Below are 13,787 nucleotides of genomic sequence, written 5' to 3'. Positions count from 1 at the left end.
AGGAATGGTTGTGATTAATCACATAAGTCCAGGCCTAGTGTCTACGGAGCTTTTGAACTAAATCAGCTTAAAATCTTAGGGTGTGTTGTTTAAGTTAAACTGATGCAGCTTTCTGATGTAAACAAGCCATTACAGCTTGGCGCCGTGATCACAGTCCAGTAAACTACGCTCTGAGGGTAGAAGTCAAATGACAGGTGAGCTGCTTTTTGGAAAAGTGGTTTTGAAATGCATGTACGCTGTGCGATGACTAGGGCTTCGCGGAAGGGTCCTAGCTTAGAAGTTAGCTCTTCTAATGTGTGTTCTTCTTGCGAAGACAAGAAGCAGAAAGCAGCTGGCAACGTCTTGTTTGTGGGGATGAGATGCTGGTTCAACTTCAGATGCTCAGCTAACTGGCTTTCAACTACTGCAGACTTTTTCAGACGTTTCTTCCTAATAATCCTGGGATGTGCACATATTTATGCAGCGTGTTTTATTGTCAATTACGATGGTAATGTTTTTCCATTTGAGTTTTGTTACAGGAGTTCCCAAAATGCCGTCCACGTGTTTAACACAAGTGGTTTAACTGAAACTCCGGTTGTCTCTGGGGCAGGTTTGTTTACCCATAGTGGTTTACACCTTGCAAGAAGGAAAGGAGGTTAAGAGGTTTAAGCAAGATTAATTTCTCCTGATTTCACAAGGCCACCAATTAAAACAATGGCCATGCTCTTTCTCCCGTATCCACAGACTTTTGTCTCTGTGCAAAAGGAAATGTTTGTCGTAACAGCTACAGGGAAACCTTTAATTAGTTTATTTGTGCTCCAAATGCAAACTGAGACCTAATAATCTTGCCAATTACTTTCTTGTGCTGTGAGTGCCAATTTCCAACCTTAAGGGAGCCCACACATGCATCTGTCAGCTTTGTTTCACATGTATCCAGGGGTAGGAGAGTTTGACTTGCTGTTGAGGCAGTTGGTTTGAATGGAGGAAATGCTCTGAGTCAGGCTGGCTTGCTGCCTCCTGAGTTTGTGAGCTTCTTGTAGGTTATTATCTCCAGGATAGTAACAAATAATTCAGATGATAGTGCAAACCATTGCTGTCTCTGGCCAAACCAAACCCCTAGAATTTAGCCACCATAAGGAGGTGCGTAGCCACAATAAGGATGTTACAACACCAGGCTGCTACTGCAGCATCCCTTTTTTTCCCTCCAGCTATTGTGTTTCACACCCCACGACTGGAATGGCTAGTGGATCCTGGTCTCCTTCCTGGCCGTGTGCACGCACTTTCTTTGGTAGATGCAAAGTACGGAGCCACATGGCTGTCTCTGTGCTGTTGGGGGCGGGGGAGTAATCCTCTGGCACTTATCCTGCCTGTGTGAGTAGCTTGCAGTCCTCTCTCTGCAGTTCTCCACGTAAGCGGTGTGTGACTCCTGTTGGGGGCAGCAGCTCTGGTTAGGGGTAGCTAGTCCTGTGCCTCCAACATTCCCTGGCCAACGCTGAGCACGTACGTTCTGTTTTTTACAGCTGGTCTGAGTGCTCCTGCACTTCTCTACCTCTCCTTGGCCTCATGGCTCCGCAGATTATCCCGCAGCCGGCACCACGTTTTATATAACGTATACTCTGCTGCTGAGAGTTCTGCCTGGGTTTTTTTTGTCATATTATAGATGAGGGAAGACATCTTATGAGTGGCATAAGCCTCTTTTAATCAGACTGAGGGCTTTGAGTATAGTATTTCACAAACTGCTTTCCTATTTCAGTGTGCACTGGCTCTTCCTTCTCTTCCCTGCCCCCCTCCAAGTCTGGAAGAACTAGAGAGAAGCCCTTCTCCCCTCTTGGCCAGGATGCTGTTCAGCCATCGCGCATACTGCCAGATTGCTAACATATGGGCAGAGGGCTCAGCCAAAGTTTTGAGAGGCTCAGCCCTTGGCAGCTCGCTCCACACTTTCCTGTCTCTACATTCAGGAAATGAAGTCAGAGTGTTGATATAAAACAGGCTGCGTTGAAAACCGAGAAGCTGGAAAGACTGAAATGGGGGCCTGGGAGGGGGGAGGTGTGGGGAGATGGGGAGAGGCAGGGGCTTGTGGCAGTGTGCCTTGCCTTGCAGCATGTGTGGGTTGGGGGTTTCTTGCCTCTGCCAGTGTCTTCCATTCAATTGCTCTTGCTGCCTCGGAGTCAGAGGTTGATGCTTCGTGCTGGCAGACAGATGCATCTTCCCTCTGGGGTATGGAAAGATCACATGCAGAGATAGTGTTGCCTTGATCACGCGACAGCGTTTATGCAAGAACTTGGAAAGGGTGAAAGTCAAAACTCTGGCAGAGAGCGTGTATTTCTGTATCAGGGACATGGGATTCCCTACCTTCTGACTTTTTTTCCCTGAAGAATGACTCCATTGCTAAATTCCCGTGAAATGCCGCGGTTCTAATGCAGAATGATTTGTCTCAGACAGCTTTAACATCAGTTTATTTTTCCCTAGCCCAGAGACTCTGTGGGATGGATGCAGGGGGTTCAGTGAAGCAAGGCTGCAGTGGGGATGGTCTGTCTTGCCTAGGGACTTAGCAGTTGGCATACTTCACTTCTAGGTCACTAGTTCAACCTAAACCAGCTTAGTAATAACCCAAAGTAATAGAAAGCTGGAAGCTGTTTGTGGCTGATTTGTGTGGCTCAGAGACCAATACCTGGCTGAGACACGTCCCATCACACAAATGCTAGCCTACCTCTAACGTAGACTTGATTCATCATCATCATGGCTTGGAAAATCTAGGGAAATTAGCCTGCAAGAGCTCTCCTGCTTTCATAGCCTGGCATCTGAGAGAGAATGGAGAGTGTGGCAGCCCCCAAAGGGTTCCGCAATCTTTTCTAGAAGCTAGCTTCTGAGATATTCCTGTGCGTGAGTTTTGCAACGGACCTTTGGGCTATGTGTGAACTGTGAGGTGTCTGATAGCCTTAGCAAATTCAAGTCAATTTAACTGAAACTTAAGAGGGTGTTAGGCTTGACTTGCCGTCTTCTGGGTGTTTGAGCCCAGCAGCTTTGTCATCCTGATCTGCTGCTCTGCCCTGCCTGCTTTCTCTAGCTAGCTTTTCAGGACCTCTGCTCGCTGGCTATCTCTGATTTCCAGTCATTTGCCTCAAGAGCAATCTTGTTTTGTTGTTTCCAGCCAAGAAAGGTCTACCAGCACTCAGGATGCTCACAAGGGGACAGTCACACATGCGTGCTTGCACACTAGTGTGCTCTGTTTCTGTTTCGCTCTTGGATAGCTGTGGTCTGCCTTTTGGAGACCAGTGTGGTGGCTCCCTCTCTTGTTATGTCAGGGTATAATACCCAGCTGGGACAGGATGTTCCAAACGGGGAGCTTAAACCAAACTCGCTTGTGTTAATTTGCTGCAGATCCAGATTTGAGACTAAGCAGGGAAAATGATTTCTAAATGTAAACATAGTTGTTGGGTCATGTCACAAAAGCAGTCGGGAAGGGCAGCCCCTTGTTTCTAGAAGTCCCCTTCTCTCCCAGACCTCGGGGACCGGAGGAGCTGGGCTGGGAGTACCTCCTGCTGACGTGGGGGCTGCATTGCCAACTGACTCCTCCGTGCTGGCCGAGGGGAGGCTGCCTTGGAGCAGCGAGTGACTCGTCACTGATTCCTGTTTCAGGAGAAGGAGAAGAAGTATATGTTACCGGTGGATAACCTGAAGCTGCGAGATGTTGAGAAGGGGTTCATGTCCAGCAAGCACATCTTCGCTCTCTTCAACACTGAACAGAGGTATGCTCACATCTCAGCACGCCGAGCTGTCGAAGCTGGGGACTGCCTTTATGTTATGTTAGCTAGGAGGGAGCAGAGACAAGTGTGGTGGGATCGCTGTCCAGGAAAGGTGTGTATCCTTTACGGATAGTCATTTCTGGAAGAGACTGGGGACTTCTAAAACTTTACTCCTTCTGGTCTTTCAGATGTGTACTACCTTCTTTCTTCACCAGTGCATGGTCTGCAGTGAGACCTGGGTCTTCAGCTGTTTGGTGGGCCTGGCTGTGGCTGGAGGCTGTATTTATAATCAGCATTCTTAGTGAGTGGATAGGGAAAGCCACAGGAGGTCACTGGGCTTCTCCAGCCAACCTGGGTCCCCTGTGAGCAGAAACGAAAGGAAATCTCTTTCAGGCCGTGTTGAAATTGGGGCTTTTAGGGCAGGGCTCAGAGGCTCAGGGTGTGGGGGACCCAACTGACTTACTTATGAAAAATTTATTTCTTTTCCCCCCTGCAGGGGAGGGTACCTCATGAGGGCACTAGCAAGGGACAAAGTGTATCTGCATTAAAATAAGAAGATTTGCGGGTCATTGACATCTTTGTCGAATATGGGTGAATCTCTCCTTTGTGATGAAATGTTTGCCTTCCTTTCAGGAATGTTTACAAGGACTACCGACAGCTGGAGCTGGCCTGTGAGACCCAGGAGGAGGTGGATAGCTGGAAAGCTTCCTTCCTTCGTGCGGGAGTCTACCCAGAGCGTGTTGGGGTAAGTTACAGCCGTAAGAATGCGATGAGAAGAAATGCAGCATGTGTCGTAAGGATAGCTGCATCTTCCTATGTTAAAAATAAGTCTGTGAAGATTTTGTCTCTTTCCTGAGCTGAGGATATTTTGGAATAAAAATTGAATTTTTAGATATGTCCTGGTGCTTCCTTTAAGGAAGCTTGGGATAAAATAACTGGCAGCTTCAAAGGGAAGATAAAGTAGGAACAGACAGCCTTGATAAAGCCTTCCAGCCTTCTGGTTTTGTGGGCATTAAATTCCCAGTATGAGGAGGACATTTAACTACCCAACCACGAAGTGGTACTTGTCCCCTGAGCAGAGGCCCTATTCCTTTTCAGTAGCACTTACTGTACAGCCTTGTTCCGTTCTCCCATGCCTTCCTCCATCCTGTTAGGAAGGGACAGTCTTTGAATTCTTCCTTTGCTTGGTAGATACCTTAATATGCTGCTTTAGCAAGATGTCTTATCTTCTCCTCTAGCCTTGTCCGTGACACTTGCTGTCAGCATTATGTTCTGCTTTAAAAGGCTGTTCCGGAAAATTGTGGTATATGTCCTCCTCCAAGGCTTCCTCTTCCTCTGGGAGAGGAAGATGCTATAAATAGCTTTCCCATCAGAAAAGTGATAATTGCTCATCTATTTGTTTATATTTTTTTTTCTAATAGACTGCTTGCATTTATCTTTTCTGCTACTCTTGTAGATTGGGGGGGGGGTGCCTTGAAGTATTTCCTGACTGATGTGATATTGGGAAAAAAAAGGTTTAGGGACCTTAACAGTGACATGAGTTCCCATGAGGTTTGCACCAAACTGGGTCTGTTAAACACATACTGGTAAAGGACAAGTGCCACCTATCGGTGTGCAAATGGGGTGGTTTGACATAGGAACAGCGATGGCTAGGCTGACTGCCTCAAAATTCCGTGTCACAAGTGCCGAGTAGCCATTGTAGGTAGGTAAATTGCCCTTTGCTGCAAACAACTGGATTTCCTGTGCAGAGGTCCTACTTTGATGTTCATTTTAGCTAAACAATTCACTTGCTCCTTCTCCAGGGCAGTCTCGGTATTTATGTGTTTTTAGTGGGGCTGATCTTTTGCTTGTTCAGTGTTATTATGGGATCTTCTCCCAGTTCGGAGACCAACTTAAAGTTGTCTTTTATTTTTTTGTCCCTTTTTGTTTTAATTTTTTCCACATACGCTCAAACTGGCCTGCCAGGACAAGGACAAAGTAAGTCTGACCCTCTCTGCCTGTGCTGCCCCTGGGGCTCTCACTGGATAGTTCTCCTTTTTTTTTTTTTTTCCTTTTGTCATGGTTTCCTGAGAGGCACTTGCTTCTTCTCCCTCATTGTACCTTCTGTTGGATTGCTGCTGTTTGTTTCTGCTCTTGGTTTGAGTTTTCCTTTTTTCTTTTTATTTCTCCCTTTCTTGTATGAACTCTGAATCTTGGTGCAAATTTATTTTTGGGTTTTTTGACCCTCATTTTTTTTTTACGTTGTCCTGTTTGACATCCACTTCCTTTACTTTGTTTCCCACTGAGACCTTGCATGCCTTCATTATGTAAGATCTTCCTAGGAAAAGCTCGAACAAAAGAATTTACCCTTTTTCATATATTTTGTTTCCCAAAACAAAAGATAAGCAAATCTCTACACTGCTGCAAGTCCTTCAAGCTGGGACTGTTAAAGAGAATGACTTTTCTGTATAAAATCAAGGTTTTTTTAAATAAGCATGGAGAGACAGCAATCTTTGGTATTCTGCTGCTTCGAAATTGATCCCAGATGGATCAGCCTTGGTGACTGCTTGCTGTCAACCAGCACAGTCCAGGTTTTACCTTGCAGAGAGCTGCATTTCGGGCCGACAGGAAGAGATTCATCTGCTTAGTATGAAAGAAAAGATCATAATGACTTATGATGCAAGATTTGCAGTTAAAGTGGTCAGGAAGGTTTTCTAGGCTATCCCATCTACTTGTGGTCTGACTGAGCAGTTTTCAACTGTCTGTTTTGTCTAATGAGGTTGAAGACGCAGCATGTCAGAGCCTGTAAGGTTTAACTTATGGTGAGTGATTCTCAGGTCTAAACTGAATCCGGGCGTGGAAAACCCAGCTCAGAGGAAGAACCTTTCAGGAAGCTAAAAACATTAAAAGTAAAAATACAGCTTTGAGTATTCTCTGGAGCCATAACCTGTGGTTAGGACTTTCCTAATTTTCCCCGTTGTCTTTCACCTTGGTGTAATAACTTTCTATTACAAGAGCAGCTTCATTGTTAAAGCTCCTCAGCTCTGAGCTGGAGAATTCTGCACAAGCTGAGCTGTGCATTGACAATCACAGCTCAAAATGTAAGTTTAACCTTTATTTATTGCATGCTCTTCCTGTGTGTTCCCTTCTCGTCTCTTTGCTCTCATGAAAAGCTGATTTTGTGTTACACTTGAAGAACCAATCTGCTTCTGCTTGTTCTCTGCAGGCCAGTGAAGCGGAGGAGAACGGGTCAGACAGTTTCATGCACTCCATGGACCCTCAGCTGGAGAGACAAGTGGAAACGATCAGGAACCTGGTGGATTCCTACATGGCAATTGTCAACAAAACCATCAGAGACCTCATGCCGAAGACAATCATGCACCTCATGATAAACAATGTACTTATCACACCGTGGCCGATGGAGGTGGGGAGGCAGAACAGGGGAAAAAGAGAGGGAGAGAAAGAATGAAGAAAAACTGAAGGCAGCTTGAAAGGCAGAAGAGGTGGGGACGGAATGGAGTGTTTTGGGGAGGGTGGTGGGAATTGATTCCCTCTTTGTGCTTGTTTACAGACCAAGGACTTTATCCATTCGGAGCTGCTGGCGAACCTGTACTCCTGTGGTGACCAAAATACACTGATGGAGGAATCGGCAGAGCAGGCCCAGCGACGTGATGAAATGCTGCGCATGTACCACGCCCTGAAAGAGGCCCTCAACATCATCGGGGACATCAACACCAGCACTATCAGCACCCCTATGCCCCCACCGGTGGACGACTCTTGGCTGCAGGTGCAGAGCGTACCATCTGGACGCAGGTACCAGAGGCTCAGGGGGAGAGCCCCACAGACCTGCCTGATGCCTCTTTAGGGGCTAGCTGGGGCCTCCTACTGAGACAGGGAGTCCTCCTCATCCCCTCTTCTCCCTGTGGGTGAAGAGCTCTGGGTATTTGTCTTGGGAGGCTCCTAAGCCTTGAAAGCTGTGCAGGACTGCTGTGTCTTTGCAGAGGATTCGGAGGCTTCTAGACCCTTAGGTTAGATGGGGCCTGAGGTAGATTTGAAAGCAACCTGAAGCCTGGTATGGCCCTTGAAAACCAAAGGGCAGTGCCTAAAGTGACAGCAAACTAAAGTAGCAATGCTGAAGGCAGCATATGGGGACCTGATGGTGGCACAGAGGGATCCCAGACCTGTTGTTGCAGTAGAACTTCTCTGTTTGCTTGCCAGGTCTCCTACATCCAGCCCCACGCCGCAGAGGAGAGCTCCCGCTGTTCCACCCGCCAGACCTGGGTCTCGAGGCCCGGCTCCTGGGCCACCTCCTGCTGGTGGGTCCACGCTGGGTGGTGCACCCCCTGTGCCCTCCAGGCCAGGTGCCTCTCCTGATCCCTTTGGGCCACCACCTCAGGTTCCTTCTCGGCCTAACCGTGCTCCTCCTGGTGTTCCCAGGTAAGTCCTGAAGAGCTGCTCCATGCGGGTGGGATATGCCCAATTTTGGGGTAGCAGCCTTGGCAGCACTTAGCCTGCCTGGGCTGTCGGGGGAGAGTGGAGTGCGTGGCGTGGGTACAGTCTTTGGCTACTTGAATCGGGTCCGTAAGCAGCAGCATTGTTGCCCACTGGGGGATGGTTGTAGTGGTGAGGCAATGCCGAGGCAGCTCTCGGGAACAGCAGGGCAGCCTCTTCTCTGCACGGACCTCTGTGCAGAGCTTGGGGGAAGAGGACCGTGTACCCCAGGGCATTATTAAAGTGGTCATGCCAATGCCGCTGCTCACAAGTAGGAGGTGGTCACCAGAAACATCAGAGGACTGCAGTGATAGTACAGCTTTCACCTTTTGAGGCAGTTCCTTCTGTGTAGGGCTCCCCAAAGTCTGAAATTGCCCTTTTTTTCCTGGCCCAGAATTCCTCAAGATGGGTTGGAGAGGTCTTCATCTGAGCTCTTCAGATGGTTTTTGACCAGGAGAATATTGCGCTATCAGTGTCAGGGAAATGGATTTTTAAGGCGTTTTTGTTGCTCAGTTAATCAACTTGACCGTGTTCTGGTTTAGGGGCTTCAAACAGCACAGCTTTGCTTCTCCGTTAGGAAACTAAATTCCTTTCCTGTTCAGTCACTTCAAACACCCTTTGATAATACCGGGCCATCCCCTGGCAGCTAGGCGCGTGTTCCTGAGTGGGACTTAGGAGGCAGTCCGGAACCGGGAATGCTTTTACACTGGGTACTTGATCTCCCTGTGAGGAAGAGAAGGTGATGGCAGGTGAAGACTGACCGTAACCAGAAACTCCCCAGTGATGTGCCCGAGGGAACACTTCCCTCGTGGGAGTACCTCCCCGCTGGTGGATGCTGGTGGCACGTGTCTAAAGCTTTGCCATGTTTTGTGAAAACACTCAGTCGGTCGATGGCGGGTGGTGGTATATGGCCCGGTGTTCCTCCTGTGACAGGGCCCCAGCCCACACCTGGTGCTGCCTGTTGGGAGGGGAGGTGTTCTCTGCTGGGCTGTACCCAGCCCCAAGGTGGATGAATCCAAAGAGACTATAGACCAGTTTGGCTCTGGTGTGTGCAAATCATTTTACTTTCTTGGTGCTTCTGCCCCAGTCCTCCCTACACACCTTGATGCAGCTTCCTCAGTAACTTTTCCGCACATGCCTCAGTGTTGTCCCAGGGACTGCAGTCCTGCTGGTGGCACCTATGGATGTCAGCATGCTTCTACAGCGTACTTTGGCTCTTGCTTCTTGTGACCCTGCTTTTCCATACACTGTGATTTTGTGGTTTTGGTTTTAGTAGAGTTGTGCTTCTTTGTCTCCATCTTTCTTCTTTCACTCAGTTTCATTTCTTCACTCATGAAAAATATTCTATATACCTGATCATCGTGATAGGATTTCCCAAATGGGCTGAAATGAATTGGCCTTTTTTGAAGAAACCTGTCATAACTTCCCTTAATGGCTTTTCTGCCCTTTGCATGAGGCAGAAGCGTTTAGGGGGAGGTAGGAAACAGCACTGGAGCGGAGGAAGAGTGTTTCATACTTAACTGAAGCAAATCCCTTGCTGTAGAGGGAGAGGTGGTAGGTTGGATTGCGTGCTGCTGGCTGCCCTGATCTGGAGCTGAGAATGTAATTCCGGAAGCTGTGAAGTGATGCTCATTCTCTCATCCCCCTCTCTGATTCTTCCAGTTGTTCATAGACTCCTCTGGATCCTGATACCGGCTTGTCATTTGAGTTCACTGATGAATGGAGAATTTCCAATGACAAGGGACTCTTTCTCTTCCTCTCCTGTATATAGAATAAGAATGTTCCCTGCTAGCACTTGGACTCGGGTCCTTCTGCCATGGGTGAACGGATGCCATCTCCATTGTTGCTTTTTTAATACCTGCCTTTTTCCCTTGCTAACCGGGCTACACGAGTGTGTGTGTGAGGAGCGAAGCTCTTGTACCTGGAACGAGTGGGCTTCGCTGTAGGAGTTGGTGGTGTGTGGTGAACTGGAAGCGCCTGGTGGTGACTGGATGTGTTTTGTGTGTGTCGGCACACTGACGCCCGTGCAGAAGTTTGACAGGTTCTGTGCCTCCAGTTTGTGTGAGCGTCTGATTTCATTAATGATGAACTTAGACAAGTGTCACTCTACTTCTTCGCGTAAACACAGTTGTGCAGACTTGTGCTTTCACGTATAAATGCCACATGGTCCATTTTCTTGCATATAATTAATGACACTTGAGACTTGCCATCCTGCCTCTGCACTTTGCATTTATTCAGCCTGCTGTGGAAGTCAGTGTGGCCAAACACCTACCTGTGGGAGCAGGAAGTTACAAACAGCGTAAGGTCCTATCTGTGTGCAACAAAGGGCTGCATCTGGACTGTACGGCTGTGGGGAACTATGCAGGAGGATTTGCTCTGGGCAAGATAACTAGTGAAGATACTCCTCCAGGTATTGAGGCTCCTCAGTTTAACAGAGTTTGGTAGAAACTGCAGGTGAAAGAGCTTGGGTAAGCTCAAAGGAGAGAGAAATAAGCAAGTTTAAGTGAGAATGACTTAACCATTGGAACAATCTGTGGAAGGCATTGATGGGTTCTCCATTCTTTAGTACGTCTTAAGGGAAAAGATGCAAGTGATCGGCATCACTGTAAGCATAACTTCACACACCATTATGACTTGAGTTATTCAGGAGGTCAGAGTGGCTGATCTCATGGCTTGTGACTTTCAGAACACAAGCCCTCCCCTTGCTGGTAGTGCTCAGGACTGCATGTTATCTCCCTCTTTCCTGAGCTGCTTGTTCCAGCTGTGGCATTTCATACAGCCGGCAGACAGGAATCTTCGGGGAGAGGCTAGCCAAGCTGCCTGTGCCGAGGCCTGGGTGCACTGCTGATTCGGTGGCTGTGGATGTGTGAGTGGATTGGTGGGTGTGTAGGCAGTGGCCGGTAGGTGCGGGAGCACGCGGATGGCTTTCCGCGCCCCGCTGTGCGCAGCAGGGTTCCGAGCGTGTGCAGAGAAGGGCTGTGACTGTCTGGGTGAGGTCCTGCATGGCGGAGTGCAGCCCAGCACTGCTCACTGGTGCCGTGTTCTGGAGGAGGACGTGCAAATGCGTGTCTGTGCGAGTGCATGTGTTTCTGTTCCACCTTCCTGACAGTCTGTGTGGCCTCTGCCTTGAACTGTCTGAACTGCCATGTTGATTTCGTGTTGTCTTTCAGAATCACTATCAGTGACCCCTGAGGACTGGCAGCCACGGTACGTTCTGCACTCTCCTGCAATGCATGAGTCATCGTGTCCCTGTCCCCCGTCACTGCGCTCTGCAGCTCACCTCTGCTGCCTAGTTCTTGTGTTAGTAACAGAGTCCCTTGTCCAGTGAACCCCCTCTGCCAGGATCTCATAAAGGGAGGAGTCTTGAACAGAAAAACTGGCTGATCAGACAGAGCAGCCGCTTGAGCTGCAGGGGCTGGGAAAGTCTCAGTACCTGACTTCAGGTCACTAGAGGACCCTTCTAGGTAGAGGGGGTGGGATGGGGGAGTGAGTTTCGACAGCAAGGTCTAAACTGAGTGTGTCTTTCACTTGGGTTATATCCACTCTGACTGGGAGATCAGCTGAAAGCGCTCGTTACCATTTGGTTCGTCAGCTCTGTTAGGATCAAGATAGAGACTTGGAGTTCTTAGTTCAGACTCCTCTTCTGCTGTCTGGCTGGAGAACATCTCCTGTTGCTGTATCCCTAGTGCTTGTGGAAGGCAAGAGGAATTTGGGTCGTTAATACCAGGACTCCCATGTCTGAGTGCAGGGTAACTCTGACACTGAATGTTCCCCGTTACCCTCGTGTCCCATCACCACAGTTAGAAGGAAACTCCCTTTGCTTGTTCTCCTGACCCTTTACCTTCTAGGTTACTCTCTGCTTCCACACAGAGTGCCTTCCCTCCTCTGCCTCCTGTCTCAGAGGAACAGTTTAGTGATCCGTACCCCCCAAAACACTGCCCTGAGCTCCTGCCTGGTTCCCTTTCCTATCTGTCCCTGCATTTTGCAGCATTGTACTTGTTCAGTGATGTAGCAGGGTACTGGCGCAGGCTCGTGTGCTGCGCTGGCCCAACAACTCTTCCTTGTCCTGTTAATGCTGAGAGCTGGGCATGTGAAGAAGGAGGTCCAGCAAATTCTGAGTCTTTTTCCTGGGAACCTCGAGCCCTTATTGGTGAAGGGGCAGAGAGGGCAGGTGTGGGGTTTGGGGAACCCTTCTCCCTTTCTCTGTGTCTGTTTCTGGAAGTGAAAGGTCTGGCTGGGAGGAGTAGAGCAGCAGCAGCTCCTGTAGATTCCCTGCTGGCTGGGGCGGAGAACTGGGGATGGGGAGTGTGTGCTGAAGTCTGATCTTAACAGGAATAGCAGAAGTTCAAGCCCCTCTTCCAGGGCAGGGGCGTTCCCAGCCAGCCCCCACTTTGCAGCAGATGGTGCCTGTTTTGCTGCATGTAACTGCAGTTAGAGCTGAGAGGTGCCACGTTCACATCAAACCAGTGCAGTGATTGTTCAGTGATTGACGTGTTCTTTGAGGACGTCAGCCCTCCTCACTGATGACATACTGCAGAGGTGCTGGAGCTATCGCAGTTTCCTCCAATACTCTGTCTGCTGCAGACATCCCTGGCAGCCCTAGAAACATGCATTGTGGTGAACAACCTCAGAAAAGAGGCTTGCTGTTGTCTGTACCTCGTTCTGGGACTCGCTGTTATGGGGCATTCTGTTCTGAACCTGCATAAAGAGCACCAAGGAAATAAATTAAAAACCAAAACACCACCAAAAAACAAGCTGCACGAATCCCACCCAAAACCTTTGGCAGCCCAAGGGTGTAAATGTAAGGGTTTACCTGCTGCTGCTAAGGCCCTAGCAGAGCTCTCTCTAACCCGTTGTTCCTAGGTACCATTAGCTCGGGGTGTGGCTTGGAGGGACAGGACGGTCAGTGTAACTGGTCTCCTTGGGCTCCTGCCAGGACTCGGGTCTTACTTTCCATGTACTGGAGACTGCCACAGGCTTCCCTGTGAGCAAAACTTTGTCCTGTCTGAGGAAAGTGACTTTTCAGTGATGTAAAAGGACTTGGCCAGCAGTGTGGTGAGGCAAACTGAAGCAGCATTACAGGGGTAGATAACAGTTTTCAGCCTTCTGTGTAACCTTACCAGGCAGATTCTGCAAGTGTCTCCAGAAAGCCTGAGCAGAGGCACAACCTTTAACTTCAAAAAGTGACAGGTCCTCCCGCTGGAATGCTCTGAGTGCTGAGAGAAAAGTGTCTGCAAAAATCAATCACAGCACATTAGAAAAAAGCAGCCCATCTACCTGCAAATTATCTGTGCTCCTTTCAGCCCTGTTTGTTCTGGTAGGGTCGGTCAAGTGGCCTCTCTTGCCAGAACACATTACGTAGTCTGGCGACTTCATCCTCTTCGTGTAAATCCGCAGGGGCTGTTAGGACAACCTGTCCAAACTCCTGAAATGCAAAAAGCTTCTCAAACTGCCTTCTAACACGTGGCAGCGCAGCAGCGGCTCCCTGGCGGCTGAGCTGAAGTTTTGTAAGGTTCCAGTCCAAGGGCTGCGACTGTGACGGTGGCAGCCCTCGGCATGGCTGTGTTTTTACCACGAGGCGCCCTTATAGGA

The 13,787-nt window shown here is 48.9% G+C and overlaps 1 protein-coding gene across 1 annotated transcript in view; it reads left to right on the top strand.

The window, feature by feature from the left end:
* The window catches only part of DNM1 (dynamin 1), a gene marked incomplete at its 5' end in the record, with an annotated part of 35,639 nt that extends 24,252 nt beyond the window's left edge, over window positions 1–11,387 (top strand). The window contains 7 exon segments of the mRNA XM_010131529.1: window positions 3,619–3,728; window positions 4,359–4,470; window positions 5,691–5,702; window positions 6,931–7,101; window positions 7,276–7,517; window positions 7,923–8,141; window positions 11,366–11,387. Coding sequence (XP_010129831.1) covers window positions 3,619–3,728; window positions 4,359–4,470; window positions 5,691–5,702; window positions 6,931–7,101; window positions 7,276–7,517; window positions 7,923–8,141; window positions 11,366–11,387 — 888 coding nt within the window.
* Window positions 11,388–13,787: the final 2,400 nt, after the last annotated feature.

This window comes from Buceros rhinoceros, unplaced genomic scaffold (assembly GCF_000710305.1).
Source record: "Buceros rhinoceros silvestris isolate BGI_N320 unplaced genomic scaffold, ASM71030v1 scaffold13382, whole genome shotgun sequence".
Classification (NCBI taxonomy): domain Eukaryota; kingdom Metazoa; phylum Chordata; class Aves; order Bucerotiformes; family Bucerotidae; genus Buceros; species Buceros rhinoceros.
This window is presented reverse-complemented; position numbering and strand designations above follow the sequence as displayed.